The following is a 20,959-nucleotide window of genomic DNA, read 5'->3' as shown; positions in this document are numbered from 1 at the left end:
CAAATTAATATTCTGTATATCAATTGGCTGAGCAGTGCTATATATAATGCAAAGAGAAGACGTGACAAACAGCACCCTTGTCTCGTACCTCTTGTCAGCATAAAGATAATTGACAAATTTCCATTCACCTTGACTCTTGCGGTTTGTCTATCCAATATTTTCATGAAAACCAAACTTTTTTTTAATACTAAATACACATAGGCCCAGATGACCAAGTCAAATGCCTTTTTATAACGGCAGGTATCTTATATTTTTGTATGTGGAACATAACATGTAATGTGCAACATATATTATTGTGTGTCTGCCTTCCTTTTATACATGCTGTTTGATCCAATGATGTAAGTTGTGGTAATAATATTTCTACCTTCCTTGTTATTATAGATGTAAACAATTTAGAACTATATTTAGTTATGGAAATAAGTATATGAGACCTGCAATCCAGCTTATCAAGAGGGTGGGGTTTCCCCCTTCTAATTGTATGTAGCCAATAAACTTGGTATTAATTGTTTCTTAAATGTCCTGTACCATTTGGATGGGACTCCATTTGCACCAGGGGATTTATTGGGTTTGAGCCTAGTTATTGCTTTACAAAGCTCTTCTGTATATTATATATATTATATAAATGATACATCTCTTCAGTATAGAGAAGGATATTATAGTAGGGTTGCAGTGCATAAACCCCTCATTACAAAGATGAATGCATATTTGAGAGTTCAGTGGTGAGGAAACCAGACGCTGGTCAACAAAGATGTGGACAAAGTTGATATGGTCAGATGAGTTATCCTTCACCATATTCTCCTCAAGTTAGTGAGTGCATGTGTCATGTACATCAAGAGAACAGTACAGGCCTCAAAGCTTGACCTCTACAGTGAGGGGACCTGGCAGTTATGTGCTGTGGGGGGTCCTCCTTAGAGGGATCACAGCAAATCAATAAAGTTATTCTTACTGATCAGCTTTGAGGAAACATTGCTAACCTGATTAGAGGGGCCTCGTCCATGACGACTCATGTGTGGCTGCTCCAGAGCATCCTATTCTGTTAGTCAGTGCTTTTCTATGGGAATTATATAAGCTGTACGTGTGCAAATGAACACCTGTGTCAGCAATGGGTGCAACTTAAAGTAGCTGATTAGAGGAAGTGTCTACAAACTTTTGTAAATATAGTGTATGTGGTCTCCTTCTTCCTGTGCTGTATAATGGGACAGATCTTGTGGTCATGTTAGTCATAGTTTGGTCACTTCACCAATTGCCACCATGAGAGGCATGCCAAACCTGTAATTATGGTTTAGTGAGTTGACTTAAAGTAACTTTAGTTGCAGAAAACAAACCTGATCCACCACCTAAACACATCTGGCAGTCTTTTCTTACCTGTTTCCGGTAGACGTAGCAGGCTGCAATTGCTACCATTGTGGACTCTCCAAGGAAGCCAGCCAACAGCGATCCAACCCCTAGAGTGGCTCCATGCACCCTGAAGCATAAACAGTTATTTACAGCAAAGGTAAAGGCAAATCGAGCATAAAAAGACTCAAACACACTTTCTTATCTCATGGTGTTGGTAGCACTATGATTAGTGACTAAAACTGCACCCTTCTTCTATTTAAGGATACATAATGAGTCTTAGATAATTTTGGTCAAGTAGACAATTATCTGCTGAAATAGAGTACTGCCCGGCCACATTATTAGAAACTCCTACCTCGAAACTCCACCTTCCTGGTGAGACTGTAGCCCATCTTGTGTTAGCCATCCTCCAGCCCCACAATAGTGGTCAGTTTCTGACCACAGAGCTGCTCTTGTTTGAATATTTTTGGGTGATGGACCACTCTCAATATAGCAATGACACTTATGTGTCTAAAAACTCCAGCAACATGTCTACTACATAAAAAACACCAATGTCATGTCAGTGTCACTGCTGTGCTGAGAATGATCCACCACCCAAATAATATCTCAGCAGCCGTCCCGTGGTCAGAAACTAACCAGGGATGAATGAGATAGAGGGTGACTGACAGACTGTTCAACAGATGGACTACAGTCTATGATTGTACACCTATTTAAAGGTGATAGAGCTCATAAAGTGGACATTGAGTGGTATTACATGGCAGCCATTTCCAAACAAGTAAGCGGTGAGTATACAACTATATTTGTACTTATTCCAAATGGCCCCCTCCACAACGTGCAGACCACTACATGTTTAAACACTGTCAACATGTTCTATTTAAACAAACTGTTTCAGAGAATGTTTGATCCACAGCCTGTTCAGAAGCGAATGCCTATGTGCGCTATTTGAACTACAGTGGTTGAATGTAGGGTAAAAACCACAACAGGTGTTGTAACTGTGTGTAAACATCAGCCTCACAGTCTGGCTTTGGAGTACAGCACAAAGCCTGAGACACATCAGACTGCAGAACAAGGAAATAAAACACAATAAAATTCGGTGTCCATAACCAAATCATTATAACCATTAGCCATAGCTCATTAGTTGATTAAGGCATAAATTAGCTGTCAGTTGAGAAACACCCAGTTTAAGCTAAGTATCCTACTAAGGCCTCATTCACACATACTGTTTCTGCATGGCGTGAGTGATGCGGCTACAGCTTGAATGCGAGAAAGTTATACAGACATTCCTTTTTCCAGAAGAATAGATGGTCACATCAGTCACTCTGCTCAACAAAAATATAATTTATGAAAGTACACTGTATATTTGTTTGTCCTCGACAGCATTCTGACTTGTGATTAAGCAAAACCTTCAAGCCTGGTAGACCATCCGGGAATTAATTTAATTTAAAAAATAGCATTTTTAAGTTTGTATACAGTTTTCTATTTAATTTTCACTGATTTTCATGGCTTATTTTAGTGCATTTTGCTGTGTAATGCATGCGGGCAAAATCAGCACCAGGTCTATTTTTTAAATATCACTTTATTGCGGTGTCTGGGATTCTGCCGCTTCGCACATGTAGCCTGTGTGAAAGCTCTGACTTGTTAATATGAGTGCTGAAATGAAAAGCAAGACTTTCTGCGTTGCTCGTGCCACACAGATGAAGTACGTGTGAATTAGGCCTAAGAGTCTATTAAGCTGTTTGAAAGATTGTTTGAGCAGTTCTCTCATTTAGAGTTCCGAGCTTATTTTCACCTGAGATAACAAATACAATATCTTTAAAAAGTTTAGAATCACTTGTCATATTAATATTCGTTATTTTATAAAATAGCAGATTGAAATACTACAAACTGGGTGCAAAAATGTATTTTTAGAGGTTTTAATCTTTTTTTGGAAATTACAGAAAGTTATTAAATGTTATATAATATGCTGTACTTCTTGACAGGTTCAACATTTTACAGCTTTTTTTTTATCATTATGGAATCATCTACTGTAGTCGTCACCAACCTTCCACCTGGAGATCTGCCTTCCTGCAGAGTTTAGTTCCTTGCCTAATGCTAATGCCCCAATCTGGCCAATCAAGCACTTCTGAATAAGTTAATTAGCTGGAGCAGGTGCGGCAGATTGTGGGTGCAACTAGACTCCACAGGAAGATCTCCAAGACCAGGTTTGGTGACCACTCTTTTGTAGCTTCTGTTCATCATTCTGGACATATCTAAAATCTCTTCATTTTTCACAGCTCTTTTCTAATTAAAAATATTAGAATATTAAAACATATGAAGCTGACATTTGATGAACTAATAATGAAACTGATGAATATTATTTAACAGTTTTAGGCCTAGAGGTGATAAATGTACAAAAGCAATGAAAAGGAGTTTAACTGCAGGAGGTGCCAACTCACCCCATGTATGGTAGCACTATGAGGCTTGTGATGAGGACGATGATCCGCAGTACAGAGCTGGGTGCCAGGACGAAGGTCTTCTTCAGGGTCATGAGCCAACCGGTCAGGTGAGCACGCACCGTCACTTTTCACACAGCAACAGTAAAAGCAGGTCATGCTGAGTTGCACCATCAAACAGAGTTGAAACACATGACAGCTCTGGCACACACTCATCGCTCACAAAAAGACTCACACTGTCCTTTTTTGTCTTGATGTCACGCTTACGCTTTTCCCCTCTGTCTCTCTCCCCCTCACTCTGTGTTTTTATTTCTATCTCTTTCTGTTTTGTCTATTAGGAAACCTCCACAAGCCCTCTTCTAATGACCGTGCTCCTGAAAGCTTGACCATAATCATTGACCTTTGCCTCTCCTTCACCTCTCCTTGTGGGACGGCTCCTTTAACACAGCCAAAGTCTACCACTTAAGCTCCACTGGATTACATAACACAGGACCGTGACTCAGGCATTCTAGCCATCCTGAGCAGGATCATCTAGGTGAAGTTACACAACTGCTGGCAAACTGTCCACTGAACAAGTGCAGATTCCCAGCAAGCTTTTGTAGCATGTCTAGGAGCATCTTTAAACAAGAGGTTTATGTATTTGTGAGCCCATGCAATGTTTGGGGACACCTAGCTTTTCAAAATGTTTTCAACACAAATGAGCATCTATTCATTTGGCAGTATGTCATATATTACAGTCTCACAGGGACAGATGTGCTCTTGTGAAGAGAATACACATCTGGGAAAAACCTGTTAAACTTTTTCGTTTGCTGCAAACAAAGGTAACCCCCTCTTTTTACTGTATGTAATGTGTTCTCACAAAACACACATCTACATGACTAACTGAAGTTTTTTTTGGGGGGTAACTGCTACCGTGTACATTCACGGGCTAACGACAGGCTTGTAATCTATTGGACAATGTTGATGAGTGCACCATCACCCCCTATCTTGAGCTGTGCTTTTACAAGGTGTTAGATTGGTTTAGAAATTTTACACTCAGTTTGTTCCCACCCTAAGTCTATGCACATTTAGCCCGAAACTTCTCATGGTCGCCTGCAGACATACTCGTCACAAAGTCACATTTGGCCCCATGAGACTACATATATTAAAAGACTAAGCAGGTTTATTTTAAGGAAAGCAGTATCTCACATGTAAACATTTGTTCCAAAATTTGTGATAGTAATATGCTGAGAATAATGTCTAATGCAACACATTTCATCCCCTTGTTGGGATGTTAACATTCAACAGCACTCAAACCTTTCAGTTGTTTAACCACTTTTGGGAGAAAATATTTTCAATATGTGCTTTTAACAATAATTTGACAATAATTTTAATTGTCAAATAATTATTTACGTAAAATTTGTGCTTCATACCAAGGAGCACACTTTGAATATGAAGCTGAGTGTTGCAAATAAGCCTAATGTTTTAGTAAATGACTGTTTTATGGTATCAAAAGTAGTAAATGACTGTTTTGACTTTCTTAAATTTCAAAAGAAAGCAAGATGCCCCCAAACTTCATGTGTCTGATTGTCCAAGTTTGAGAAAGATTGTGCAGAGGCTTCACCTGGTATCGGAAAGAAAGAGAAGATTCGTAACGGGGCAACGCAGAGCTCAGCAAAAGCTTGGTCCACTCCTATGATGTCCACCAGGATCCGCTCGGAGATGTGTGGAGTCCAGAAAACCACGAAACAGAGCTGTGGAAACAACGAGAAGCGAACACTGAGATTTCACGCAGTGACCCTATGAATAGCCAGCACAGCCATCCAGCAGATGTTTCCGATTTTGCCATCATCCAGAATGTTGCACAATGTGAAGAGAAATTTTCAAACACAGGCACAATGTTACAAACAGGCATTTAGTTGGTAATGAATCATGCTTTTTATAGCTCTTATTGTTAGAAGATTCCTTTAACTGAGTACTGCATGACTTTCCACTGGCTGAGACAAGCTGTCCCATTAAGAAACAACAACACATGCCAGAGGAAAAAATGAAAGGTACACCTTTCCACCACTGTCAATGTTAGATGTTACTGTAGTTGCTGCACTTTAGTCATTTTGCTGAGTATTTGGACTTTTGAATATTATTTTCAAATATAAATCTTATTCCTGGCATACAATCTTAGAGTCTGCTTCTCAGGACCAGGAGTACATACAAGCACAGGTCCAGCACAAAATGTACCTTGATGCGGCTGCAATATACACCCACAACATGCCTGAAATTACAGTCTGCTTTACTGAAACTGCAGTCAACAAGTGCAAGGCAGTTAAAGAGAACGATGAAAGGTAGTAAGGAAGAGATAGTGGTGTCAATAAATGAAGTAATTTCTCAGGACACATTTCACAGGGGTGTCATTCTGCTCTAGCAAAAAAAAGAAAATAATAGAATTTGCAGAACAATAACACGGTCTGCAAGAGCACATTGTGGACACAACGAGACACATTTTGCACGGTGCCTTTTCAGTTGCGCATCTGAGTGTTTAAATAATGCTATTTTGTTGCTAAATATTCTTTCAGACTCATGCCTCCCCCTAGTTGCTATGACTGCTGCCAGTGCTAAAGGAAGTCTCCCAACAAGAAGCATTTGAGACACTAACACAAATTTATGCCCAATTAAAAAAAAAAAAGGCAAAAATCCTCGCTAAACTGCCCACCACTAGTGGTCCAAATGTTAATAAATCATTTGGAATGTGTCATCAGTCACAGTTCCAATATCTCCATCCATTTTTGCACAATCATCCTACGTTTTGCACAGCCCACCCACAAATGCATATGCATAAAGGAGAGAAACAATGCAGTTCACGTGTTCAGGTTTTGAAACACCCTGTTTTTGGATCCCTATAGTTATCTGTAAGTGACTATTTACTTACTTACAGAGTTACTAATTTCTTGGACAAGAACTTCTACTTCTGTGCAAGTCACAATGCTCTCTACTTGAGAATGCTTTTTTCAGTACTCTTAATAATGGAGCAAACCCAAACAGAATCACGTTTGGCTCCCAAAAGATCCTTTTAATGATTGATTCTTTAAAACAGAACTATGTAAGATTTTTTGTGAAAACAGAAGGAAGTAGCATCACTGAGTTAAGGGAAAAAACAGGGGATTTTTCAGATCATGTCATAAGTCTTTATGTATCAATGCTGTCTTCAATCCTCCTAGAAAGTTCCTACTTACGACTTCGGAGGTATGACTTGATTTATGTTCAAGTGGTTTTGGTCTGAAACAAGACTTGTTTGTTTAAATTTAGTTTATCTGTCATTAAAGAAATTCTGTTTATTTTGTGTTAGCGTAATAAAATGATAAGCAGAGGATGCTTATGAGATGTATAATGTTTTATCCAGTTATAAGCATCATATAACATGCTTATATTTGTATTTTCAATTCAAGTCAAAGTTTATTTATATAGCGCCTTTTAGAACAGGCGTTGTCACAAAGCAGCTTTACAGAAAAAACATAACAAGGTGTTCTTACACATGTTGCGTGCAATGACACATTTCCACCAGCGAGGTCTCCAAATCCCCAAATCTTACAAAGTGCAGCTTTAAAGACACATTTTTGTAAATGAAATGAAATGAGTGGTACATGGTGATGTAATCAAGAAAACAAAAAAGCTGGCAAAAGTCATTATATTGTGATGAAATATCACAATTTAACTGTCTTTTAAATGATATAATATGGTGAATTGTGTTTCATATGAACTAACAAGTTCAAAAAGATCAAAAGGTTCTCCTTAGAACTGCACATCCAAACAAAGAGCCATTTTTGGACATTTATTTATAAGAGTGTACTGTTGTAAGAGTCCTGGCGTGCTTGTTTACATGACACCCCAGCACACATCTGGAAGCAAGTATCCATCAGTGCGTGGCACATGATAAAAGCTACTTCCTGTTTATGCTCTCACAGCCAGTAAACCTGCATTTGGCGAACTTCTTACTGGGAAGAGCCTGAAAAACAACCATCAGCATGTAGAAAAATGGAAAAAATGTACGAATCGTGTACAGATGAAGAGACAACGTGAGCAGATGAATAAACAAGTTCAGACACGTGTGGGCAAGCAAGAGGGCCAGCTAACTCTGTTTTGCTGTGCGCTATGCTAAATGCAAAGGTAATGTGGTGCACAGAGGCTCAGAGGTTCATTTTCACTCTTCATAAACTTTCTCTTTAAAATGCATTAACTTTTAAACACAAAATGTGTGATTAACAGTACTGTTCCAGGGCAGCAGTGCCTAGCCTTTTAACTAGGTCAGAGAAGATCCTATGAGAGTGATAACTTCTGAGGCAGCGTCTATGATGAATCATTTAGCTAGACTCTAAAAGCACTCGAGCTGGCAGTCAGGATGCACTTCTCCACTCAAAGGCTGCACTCATAAGCTTCAATATGGCCACATCTGTGCTCTGAAATATGCCATAAAACACATGGACCGTGGAATGTATCACTGATAGGTGGAGCCAAGCATCATAGACACAAACCACCACTAAAGTAAAATCGGTGATCACGTTACTGTTGTTCTTTCTTTTTCTTCAGACAAGTCACTCACACTGCATCATCGTGTCGCTAACAAGACGACACAATGTGTTTCATCTGTTCTCAAAATACTATGATACTTTGTAACAGCTCACTGAGAGCAGCCTTTTTATTATTTTAACACATGCCGTCCCATTAGTTACTAATGGAGAGATATTTTACTCTCTTTATCAGTTAACTCTCTGGTGTCTAAGGGGATTTTCTTGATACCTGCATATCCTCTTGAATTCACCTTTAAAGGCACTTGCATATAACATGATACCCATGTTTTATATCAAAATGCTCCAATATCTTTGTCGCTACTTTCCAAAACTGCTGCAGCAATTTCAGCAGCTCTCAACTTTGTGCACACCGTTTCATGTGTGTCTCTGATGTCGAGTGAATGAAGAATGTAGGGCTTCCAAAAGTGTGACTCTACAGATTTAGGAAATGTTCGTACCGTATTTCTGTGTTGCATTGTTGCAAAGATTGAGGAACATACATGGAAACAATACATTTGATGCATGGGGTGAGTTTGTGGACACCAGAGGGTTAACAAAGTTGTCTTTCAAAGTGTGCTCTTTGAAAGGCAACTGTGACACCTTAATTCAGTCTTTGTACTATTTTATATGTATTTTGTCACTTACTCTTCTGGTCATTTTCTGGATGTTGATTTATGCGAATTACCACTGTTCTCATTGGCTGTCTCAGTGGAGGGGGCAGGGTAAGGAGTGTTTCAGCTTCAAGCTAATGGTGGTGTTTAATTACATTTTATAGCAGCTCTCCAGATTAAAGACAGACATTTGAAGCTCATAATAGACGTCAAGTAGCATTTTTTTTATTTTGGATGTTACAGTTTGAATGTTGACAATAAAGATTTAAACTCAAAGTCTGTCTTTCAGTATTACTGGAGCCTGTTAACATGGTATCTATATGCCCAACTAGTAACTCTGTTACTCTAGTTAGTCCAGTAAGAGCTTACTCTGTGACAACATCAAGCAGCGAATCCTAACAACTCGCAGAATTACACGTTTTCTACAAAAGGGACTTCACATTTCACAACTTCTTGAATGGTAGATACAATGACATGTAATGTATATGTGAACTGGAAAGGAAAATGCAGCTTTGTTTACTTTGTCTCCTAAGAGCTCTCTACTTACTAAGTGTCTCTACTTATACAGTCACGTCTTCATGTATTCAGTTACATTCAGTTACATGTGCAGAATAGATCTCGATTTTATACAGTGACATGCCAGTGAAAGCCATGACCCAGGTGGTTGTGTAATTTATGCACTTAAGGTGTCAATAAGGGCCAGGAATCAGTCCTAGTACTTGAAATCTGTAATTTATACTTAGTGAACATGTCATTTGTCTGTTTACTTAAGAACATTAGTGCAACAAATCCTTCGTAAAATTCGTAAAATACAAGCAAATTCTTTCTATGGAGAAAAATGTGGCTCTAAGTGGCAGCACTTTCAAATGGTAAGATATGACAACATGACTGTTTTATGAATTAAATTCCAATAAATCTTGCACTGATATATCGCTCTCTTCTAATTCTCCTCTTAAACAAACCCATATTAAACACAAAGAGAGGGTAAAATAATGAACGGAGCAAGAAAATTGTGTCAAGTCAGAGAGAACGATGGCGACGTCACACAGGTATAGGGGTTTGCAGGTTCTGCGCTTTACAGGAGTGACGTTGAAGAAGGTGAGATCATGCCTGCACAGACAGAATGATGAGGGTGAAGGGTAGGATGAGGGTGAAAGGGAGGGTGAGGTTTTACTTACTGTGATCGACAGAGCCAGACAAACGAACGTAAACCGCTTGATGTGGGACTTGGTGACTGTCGTGCCAGTGTTAACCAGCTTGTTGCTTGGGTTGTTCTAGAAAGCAATTAGAGGGATTACAAAAGTAACACTAGATCATCAAAACAGCAGTACATTAGGCTTTTCATGGTGAAATTTCTATATAACTTTAGATGCCTGAAACTTGCATGAAATAAAATTTCACTTACATTGTTTAAGGTAAAGCCCCCAGCATTCCACTTAAAAAGACCCTCGACTGCAACAGCTGCAACCAAGTTGATTTAGTTGCAGCTGTTGCAGTGGAGAGTCATTTTGAGTGAAATGACAGAGGCTTTACCTGAAACAGCCAAACGAAATGCCAATAACGTACCATGTGATCATGTCAAATAATATCAGTTCGGCTAATTTATTACAACAGCCTACAACAGACACTAAGGATGGAAAGATCAATTAGCTATAGATTGGAATCATAGGATTTTCTGCCTAAATGTGTGAATGCTGCTCAGCCAATATATCTTTAATTTGATCAATAGTGAGAGCTGATCAATGACATAAAATACATGAGCCAAATTCTGCTACATGCTCTGAAAGGAAACATTTCAGCAGTCTGGAATTCCTCCTACTCTTGCCAAAATCGCTTGAGCTTACCTTTCTGTGCCTTGCACATGTATGGACTGCTTGAAATATTGGTAAGTCCAATTGCACAGCAATGGGCCTATGGCACTTTGTCCTGCATTAAAATATTTTATCTGACTGCTAGAATTTTTGCTTGTGAGACTGCAGTATGACTATTGTTAAGTGTACTTCTGATTGACTTTATGCAAGATTAGTAGGCAAGGTCGTCAATCACCTGAACAACAGTCTTACAAGCCAGACTTCTGCCTGTTGTCAGAGTGTCTGGCTTGGTGTGACCAAGAACCACCTACTTTGACAGGAAAGGGCCGTTTGACTGACATGCAAAATAACCAAGTAAAAACCGTTGTTTTTGTGTGACTTGTAGGGGCGGGCAACTTTCAAAATGGGTCCTTAACAAAAACACCCCCGCAGGAAACAAACAGCTATGCATGACAGCAAACATGCGAGGATATCTCGCCTAACAACGTCAAGAAAAATCTTGAATAACTTCTAAAAATTGCCTTGAGCTTCACAAAAGTTTTTTAATTCATTGACTTTATCTACACTTATCTCTGAAAGGCTTGCATTTCCAAATGAAACTGTCAAGATCTCAACAGATGTGGACAGTGTACACATAATGTACAGATCTGGAAAAAATGTTTGAAGTAGCTTGCAACCAGCAACAAGTTGCATGAAAGTTTCACTAAGGAAAGCCAGCCTTAAAGTAAAGGTTCTAATTTTAAAGTATGATGCACTCATATGGGAGATCCGATATCAATATTCAGTATTTTTCGCATACATATCTGTCGATACTGATGCAAAAATATAAAAAATATATCACCAAAATAGATAATATATCTACACAAAACAGCAGTAGAATATTTCTAAAGGGTTACAAATGCAGTATAATTATTATGTCATCAAATATTTACCTGGTTTTGCATTCTGGAAAAAAAAATTGGGCAGTAAAATAAGGCAGACTTTTAACACAGTAGAAAGAGCATCAATAAATACGGCATCAAATATCGGCCAAACCTAAACATCTGTCCGATGCCGGAATTTTTTTTTAAAGCACATATTTTCCAATAATAATAATGATTCCAATATAACTGTGCATCCCTACAATGTTTTTGAATTATGTAAAAAGTAAATTAGATTTTCTTGTTGGTGTCAGCAGCTGAAGACTCAAACCTCTCTCCCTGTTACTCTGGCTTGTGCTGACTCACTGTGTGCAAGTTTATGAATATGCAGCATCAGTTAATCAGAGACCTTGCTGGTGCTCAAAGATTGGTGTAAGATCACGGCCTCACGGGGAAGAATGCTTCTGCCAAAGTAAGCCTGCAGCCCTTTGTTTCACCCTGTGGGACACTCCTCATTTCTGTTTATCCATAAATATTACACTCTGTCAAATGGCAGGGAAGCATTCATAGACATGCTGGTGCCACCAAAAAAAGCAGGTCTATGCAGAGGTGGAGGCTGGGAAATTATACTTCATATACAGCCCTGACTGGTTTTTATGCTAAACAGGAGTTTTGTCTGCTGTATATTGTTATGGGAACAAATTTCTCCACCTACTCGGAAGAAAAACGTATGGTTTAGTGGGACCCTACATATGCACAATGAACTCTACTGACCTCACTGTGTTCATAAACACATACACATGATATGTTAAACAACATTTAGTTTTTCTAGGGCGAGTTGAAAAGAACACTAGCACAACTGTACTGCCACATTAAAAAAAGCTATAAAAAAACTATGATGATGTTTTTAACTAAATAATTCACCGCTGTCAAGCATAAAACTTTTATCACCTTTTGCATTGTGTTAAAATTGCACGATGAATGGACCAAAAGAAAATGATCCAAAAAGAAAATAAATTTACATTAACTTTCATTACAAGTTAAGAATGTTTTTTTTTCCTTTTCCTTTTTTTCTACTGAAGAAAGATAAGGTGGAAATAATATAAATATGATAATGGCATAATGTACTGAAGGGTGCTATAAACTGGCACTCGTGGTTTATAGCTATTCTAATCTAACTGGTGTGAAAATGGCTTTTTTATAATACATGCAGTTATTTGATGTTCCCACAGTACTCAGAAACAATGCACAGACATTTTGAGTGCAGTGGCTCAAGAGAAAAACAAGGCAATGTGAATGTGAAGGAAACTGAAATTAATTTACAGAATATGGATGACTCTCTTATACAGAAAGACAGTCTAATCACGTTTCACAATAAAGTAAATGTAGTGTTAAGTCTCAAATCAGTCCAAAATGCTGGCATGTTTGCCAGAACGCCTTAACAGGCATCTTAAAACAACTAAGAAATACATGCACAGGTGTTTGAAAGCAAGCTTTACCTTGTCAAAAGCAGGGTAGACTGCCCGGAGTTCAGTCAGCCACCCGTACGGCATGTGACCTACAGGATATGTAGCTGTCAGAACTGCAACTGCCTAGAAGGAAATAAATATGAATAATCTTACTTCTAAAAAAACATGCCACAGCATAGATGGCCAAAAATAAGTGATATTATCAAAAGAATTTCAGTATTTTACTAAATTTTAACCTGCATGGCCAGAGAAACCTCCCTCTACAGCAATTACAAGTCATCTGGCACAGTACCTCAGGTCACTGAGGTTATGTGATAATTACATAGTGGAATCAAAAGAGAATCAATCGCAATCACGCTTCCATAATAACCTGGCTGTCATGAAGGCACGGCACTCTGCCAGGCTGAGTACACAGGTCAAAGCCATTCTCTGAGGTGGATGCCCACACAAACAGCAATGTGCACTCTTTGGCCTTGTTCACAGTTGGTATTAATATCTGTCCGGAGTGATGTGATCAGAAGTGGACAGGAATACATATAATTGTCTACACATAGCATTTCCAAGTGCCTCGAATATGTCGTGTTCCCTACAATTACTATGTCTCTCGCTGCATTTGCTAGACAAAAATGTGTTGTGAATCCTTGTAAGGGCTTGTATCCACATGTGATGTTTAGATCGCATGCACTGATTACACAATTTGCAAACAAATGAGAATGAAAAAGCAAAAATAAGCTGTTTCCTCTGCTGTGATGACGCGGCTAATTAAAGCTGTTCACCACTGACAAGGACGCATCAGGGCACTTTAGCGTTCACACTACAAATGTTATGAGGTCATATGCGCCCCTGACCATTTCCAAACGTGGTTTAGTTGACTGTATCAGTGCACCACCAAAACGCATTGGATCCTGTTCACACCTGTGTTTATCGCTATCCACTTATGATCAGGTTATCCAGACGCATGTTATGCTGCGTTTACACAACGGATGACATCAAATTGCATATTTCATCGTTTTCAATAAATCCATGATGGAAAATTCCACCGCTGCAAGCGGCACCGGTTCATGAAAAGCTCAAGTTTGCCAACTTTTGCCATTGACCTCAGAGATTCCACCAGAATCACCCATTAGAATACAAGAAATAATGAGCACAGAACTCTTTTGGTTGAGATATAAACAAATTCATTCAGAGATGTTTGATGTGAAGTGCTCTGTTCTAGAGAAACCTTCTGAAGCAGAATTGTTCATGGTGGTTGTGATAGGAACCAAATGTCCGAAGAGTTTAATATCTCTAAAAGCTCCTTCACAGAAAGTTGTTACACGAAACAGTTACGAATATGTTGCCTGATGTCCGAAATACTGTTTTGAGAAAGGTTTTGGCCTAAAACGATTTTTTTTTTAAATTCATTTTTGAATCCATTTATGGTGGAGGAGTACATGCAGGGCATTATAAGGCCCTGATAATAAATAGCCCCCCAAAAAACCTTATTTCTTCAGGTAACATTTAAAAACTCCAAAGGGATGTGTAAGTTCACCGGTTGTTTTAGAATTGTGTTAGACATTACGACCCTTGATTCCTATCACCGCAACGTAAGCACATTGGTATGTTTTTCTGTAATGAACCAGGTGCAAACGTGGCCTTTGTTGCCTGTGGCATTGAAGCAACAGTTCAGCAAAAATCCTCCTTAAAAAGTTCCTCCTTAACTTAAATCAGCAAAGACATGCCTTATGTCTAATGTTTCCTTTATAGGTTTTGCACAGGAGCACCAAAGCTAATGTAGCTAACACATAACAGAAGCTTATTTATGGCAATTGGCATGACGCAAACTGCAAGTTTAAATCATTACACACTTACTTCAACCTGTGTTGAGTTGTTAAGTAATCTTAAATAGACTTACTTTTGTGATTTCTGGTACTGTATGACAAACTGTTACCTATAAAAATGGACAAAAGTCCATCACTCAGCTAAACAGCAGTAGCAGCCACCCTGCCTGTACAAAATTGTAGATTTTAGGCAACATTAGCCTCATAGCTCCAGTGCAAAACTACAGAAGCAAAACTCTCAAAAAGACACCAAACATGTCTTGGCTGTTCAACTAAAAACTGTGTTAATTTGATTTTCCGCTAAACCATTGCTTTAAGCACCGGCACGCTGCATCTGTAGTCTGCTTGTGCTCAAAATGCTCTATAAATCTTAAAGCGGCCATGCAAGAGAACAGAGTGTGGAATCAGTTTTATTCCTATGACAATCACAGTAGAGTTTCCGGACACGTTTTGGCTCAGTTTTCTCTGTATATTTTTGGCTCTAAATACAAGAGATATAATCTTGGGTGTGTAATGTGCAAATATGAACAAGTGCTGATTAAAAATATCTCAGGCAAATAAACAGAGATGCAAGGGGTTGAGTTAAGGTGACTGTTAGGTATTAACACAGCAAGCTTTCATGATAAAAGAACATTCACAGAACTGATTTACTGAGATAATGCACACTCATAAGGAGCGCTGTGTAATGTTTGCACAGCCGTGGTTTATGTGCACGCGCTTGTGGTTGTGAATTCACTGACCTCAGTGGAGCTCCCTTTCAGGTCACGGGACACAAACAGGTTGACGATGGGTCTGCTGATGCGCTGTGTGGCCAGGATAAGGGCCAGGGGCCACCAGAAATTCAGCATCTTTTTAATGGTGGCATCACCCTAAAGCCAACACACACACAGTGAGTGAGTCAGCAATAGAGGAATGGAGAAGGACAGTGATGAAAAGAAGGTTAAAAATGACCAAGATTAGTAATGTGGCTCAATTTCCTCTTTCCACGACTAACGCAGTAACCCTGCGGAAACACTTGCTTCAGGCTTTGTAATGACACTTTCAGCAATTTACAAAATCAGGTGGAAATCAGATGCTACTGCAGTGGTTCCCACCTGTGCTCATATAAGTCACATGCTTATTGTTGTGCTTTCCCTGCTCCAAAACATCTGACCAAGATGATGAGCTTAATCAGGTGCATTAGTGATTATGTACAGTACAAAAATGTGCAGAGCATGGGGTCCTCACAGTTGAGCCCGAGAAACTACTGCAACAGTCACTTTGCATTAGGTAACACTGAGCTATTGTGTTATCACATCAAAGGGCCCATATCATGGAAAACAAAAGACTGTACAATGTAGAGATTGTTAAAGTTTCAAAATGTACTGTTCACCTACAAGTCCTTACAGTCAATATATGGAAACTAAGATCCTAAGAAACTAACATAAGCACCGCTACAAAACAGCCTGCTTAATTCTAAAGTTATAAAGAGAGGTTGGAAAACGGTCATGTAAAAAAATTGTATCTGGACTTGTTTGTAAAAAGTAGCGTATAGTCCTTTTAATTAGTGTACTGGGAGCAATAAGGTCAAGCAGTACGTACCCCCACCTCAGGGCCACTAGAGTCTGGGATGTTGTCATGAATGTTTCGGTAGTAGCCCAGACCCACAATGGTGAAACGTACTAGAGCTCCCATGTACAGAGACAGGATGGGAATCAACAAAGGTTCCACGCACTCCAGATGACTGTGCAGCAGGATTGCCACAAAAACAATCTAGAAAGAGAGAGAGAGAGAGAGAGAGAGATACTTAGCCCAATGTTAGATAGAATTACTTCAACGGTGATTAATACAAGTACTCTTGCTTTATTTATCCATTATTAAAATGAAACCAATGAAACCAATTACATTATCAATAAAAAACAAGAAGCACCCACAATCAGCCCATTTACATTACTGTGCTTGCTTCATTGTTTATATTCAGCCAATGTACAGTACAGTGCAAAAGTCAGAGACCACCCTCCATTTGTTTAATTTCCAGTCAAAACAGCAATTAAATAAAAGTTATTTATTTTTCAGGATACATTCCTGAGGACATTAGATATAAGATAATCCACTTGCACAAGATTAAAACATACGGAGAAAATGGGACTCCTAACAAGTGAGCAAGAACTGGCAGACCAGCAAAGCTGTCACTATCAAGTTGTACAAAAGGCAAATTTGGATACAATAAATACCAAAGAAATTATATTATATTCAATTGTTGAGACTTCTACATACTTTTGTGTCTTCTGATACTGAAAAATGAATAAGCTGGATTTAATGGCTGCTTTGACTGAAAACTAAATAAATAAAGGATGGTCTCTGATTTATGCATAGTGCCTCCCTGTCCATTAAATTAATATAGGCTATGTATGGCAAGTCACAGCACTTGGAAATCAGATAAATGCTTGGTATGTTCATGTCTTCACAAGCTGCCATGTGCCTTACCTGAGCTACCACATCAGAGATAGAGGCACAGCCAACGAGGAAGCTGTACTTGTGCTTTAATAGGATTCCAGCATGGGTCCAAGCCTAGGAATACACACACACACACACACACACACACACACACACACACATGCACACAAGCTCAGATAATGTGAGGCAACAGTCACGGGTAATTACACTGGCCTCTAAACAAGATCCTCTAGATTTAATACCGAAGTGTAATCTTGACCTGCTGCTCAAATGCTTTATGGATGCACTGTGGCACTTGGAAGTGACACCGAACTGCACAGTGTGGAGTGACATCCTCACAGGGAGACTGATAGTCGTCCAGAGTTGAACAGGCGGTGAAGACAGGCATTACAGGAAGAGCGTACACCCACACAGGCATGCGCACACAGACGCACGCACACTCACTTTCTCCCAAATGCAAATGCGCTCACACACTCCATCTGTCCACAGAAGCCAAGCCAGATCCGACAGCTAGCGGAGTGGACACAGGCAGTGTGAGAATTCAATGTGTTTGATGAGAGATATGCTCACCATGGCATCCAGCAGGGGAAACGCAGCCAGGTAGAGAAAAGCCTTCCTGGTCCTACTGCCAACTGACTCGTCCACATGATGAAGCTTGTTGATGATGTAGTAGCCCAGGTCTGTGTAGGCTGAGAGAGCAGGAAAAAGGACGGCAAAAGTAACAATGTTACATTCAGACATGTAAAACTGCATTAAAGATGAAAATAAAATGCATTTGAAGGTGGCAATATTCCTACATTAAAATGCCAAATTATGCTTTATTTACATTTATTTACATTTTTATTTTAATACAGGGCATTAAACAATGCATTCCATGCTTATATGATTTCTTATATATATATTGTTAAATATATTGTTTTTCTTTGCAAGGGCTCAATTGATTATAAAATTAATTAACACTAATTTTTGCCTTGGGCTATTATCAACTAGAAAAAAATGTAAAAATGCTTGGCTATACTTGTTAAAATACTCGGCTATACTTGTTAACATTCCAACATTACTGTGTACATATTTTTTTTAAATATATATATTTCTAATATAAAAAACAGTGAATATATCATATAGAGTTAATGCATGAGCTAAAGATATCGTAATAAAATCTAATAACCCATGATTTATAATCCATGATTTATTAGTTTAAATTAAATCTCACCAGTCAAACTGAGACAGAGTTTTTATCTATTCCTTCACTAAAATCTTTGCACTGCCGACAGCACCTGGAGTTTAGAACTCAACACTTTCAGGGACAGATCGCGTGTAACCCTGCTGATATCTAGGAGACCAGACTTTGTTTCTTTATTTTATTTATTTGTGAATCAGCAATGCAGACTGCGAGCACACTGTGGCTGCAACAAGGCATACTTTGAAATGCTTCTTTTCAGACATCTGAACCTGAAAATTTAAATATTGTTACTGGCAAATATTCTTTCAGCCATTAAACTACACCTTTAGGCTTGTATGCAGGCAGAGTATGGTGAATTCACACCTGAAACTGGCACAAAAGGCTTAGCAGATCAGGCCCTCAGTTGGAAACTGTGTGTAGTTCATGTTCTCCTCTGACTCACTACTGCTAATGCAGTACTGCACAGTGCTGAGCCTTTTTTTTTTTACCACACTTTTCAGGGTGAAAATGACCTTGGGTAGATGCGGTCAGGATGTGGATGCCAGGAGGAAAGTGCACGGCCAAGTTATGACAATGTGGGCTTTCATCCTATCATCAACATCATCTCATATTTTAAGACACAGTTGCCATCTTAAGCCTTGTAAAAACTTCACCTATTTTTGACCTCTGCTACACCAACTTTCTGTAATTTGGTAAATACGAGTGAGACCAATAAAATTGTTTTGGTGCACCAAGTAGGAGGACAGTAGCACTTTGCACCAACTGCTTAATGACTCTATAATAACAGTGTGTAAATGACGCCATTTCTCCATGTCGGTGTCTATTTATGAGAAAGTGACAACAGCTTGGCAGGAACCCATCCATCCAAGAACACAGTAAGCATGTGTACAGCAACCTGAACAAAACTCCTAGCGTCAACACAGCAGATGGAACCTTAAGCTGGACACGGTGTTCCTGTGGAGTCATTATCACCAAGGTTTGTGTACAGAGGAAAATTACAACCCCGAGCACATCTGGCACAATAGCTGAGGTCAAATGGATTCACAATGTCAAGGAGGAGAGAGTGAAAATGGTCCCTAATAAAAGCATATACATTTTTAGACAAGGTAACAAAATTTGGATTCTCTTGGATCATGTTAGCATTTGTTTACTAGAAGGTATTTGAAAAATCTGTGTATCAGACCTCAACATCGCTAAGTGAGTTTGGGATTATTTGAGATTGTCAGAAGTAGAAAATACAACCAACTTCTAAGACTGAACTTTGTAGGTGTGGAAAAATATCCCTGCAAATATCTTTGAAAAACTGAAAGAAATCTCTCAAAAAGAATTGGAAGCTGTTATAAAATGCAAAGGGTGGCCACACTAAATACTGAAAAAAACTGATATTTTGTTGGTAATATCTATATTTAGCTTTTGTTTGACACTAAAAATGAATAACTTTAACTTAATGGCTGTTTTGAGTGTAAATTACATAAATGAATGCTCTCTGACTTTTGCACAGTACTGTATATGGAAACATTTCAAACAAAAACATTTCTTTTTACAATTCAGTGGGTGAACTGGTAATATGTTAAACTGCATGCATCTAAAACACAAAGATAAATCTCTTATCAGTCTAATGGCTAACCCCTTATGCTAGTTGCACAGAACAACAATATGCTAAAACTTGAGTATTTTTGTTTTCTTACAACAATATAAAATACTTTCTCATTGCTCATTTAAAGTGTGGATATCTAAAGAGCAAAAATAGATATAATGTGAAATCAATAGTGTAGGGCAGGGTGGGAGGGAGGAAGATTGATGGAAGGTGTCAGAAAGAGAGAAATAAATCTCACAACTGACCTATTAGAGTGTGGAAAATAATGGCTACAGTTCCGGCAGCAACCATACAGAGCACTGCCTTGGTTCGGTCGCGTTTGCTGTTCACGAACACCAGCCCCACATTCTTGAAGTCGCTCATAGGCCCAGTGAAAAACTTCATCAGGGAATAGGCCAGGCCATAACTGGCCAGCATCTCCACTGCATCCTTTTTGACAGTTGCGATCCCTCTGTTTAAAGCCTGTGAAGAACAAGAGAAAGAACACAAATCTATTAATCAATTCCACCACCTGGAGCTCGATCTTTTTGTTTACTGAGCCCAAATCAAGCCACTAAATTCCTTCTGAGCAAGCCCTCCATTCTGTGGTATAACAATCTATTGAAAGAGTAAACAAAATAAACCTGAGGCATTCAGCCACACAAAGGGAGTTTTGTGTCCAGACTATAAACCACTACCACCTGGGTATCAATTAACACTAAATGTCATTCATGGCATGCCACTTTGAATAAGACCTGAATCCTTAGATTCCTATTGACCCTACCAAACATGATCTGGTTACTGAAAGCCCGACAATCAGTGTGATAGTGCTTTCTTTCATAGCGGTACTCGTCCGGAAACACTGCAAAAGAGCTTCAAAAACAG

At 38.9% G+C, this 20,959-nt stretch overlaps 1 protein-coding gene across 1 annotated transcript in view; it reads right to left on the bottom strand.

The window, feature by feature from the left end:
- The window catches only part of ankhb (ANKH inorganic pyrophosphate transport regulator b), a 33,746-nt gene that overhangs the window by 2,304 nt on the left and 10,483 nt on the right, over positions 1-20,959 (bottom strand). The window contains exons 2-11 of the mRNA XM_036596787.1: positions 20,341-20,557; positions 17,886-18,004; positions 17,346-17,429; positions 16,461-16,631; positions 15,620-15,748; positions 13,090-13,182; positions 10,098-10,193; positions 5,371-5,500; positions 3,771-3,894; positions 1,366-1,465 (exon numbers count right to left, since the gene is read on the bottom strand). Coding sequence (XP_036452680.1) covers positions 1,366-1,465; positions 3,771-3,894; positions 5,371-5,500; positions 10,098-10,193; positions 13,090-13,182; positions 15,620-15,748; positions 16,461-16,631; positions 17,346-17,429; positions 17,886-18,004; positions 20,341-20,557 — 1,263 coding nt within the window. The remainder of the gene's footprint in view (positions 1-1,365; positions 1,466-3,770; positions 3,895-5,370; positions 5,501-10,097; positions 10,194-13,089; positions 13,183-15,619; positions 15,749-16,460; positions 16,632-17,345; positions 17,430-17,885; positions 18,005-20,340; positions 20,558-20,959) is intronic.

This window comes from Colossoma macropomum, unplaced genomic scaffold (assembly GCF_904425465.1).
Source record: "Colossoma macropomum unplaced genomic scaffold, Colossoma_macropomum, whole genome shotgun sequence".
NCBI lineage: Eukaryota > Metazoa > Chordata > Actinopteri > Characiformes > Serrasalmidae > Colossoma > Colossoma macropomum.
This window is presented reverse-complemented; position numbering and strand designations above follow the sequence as displayed.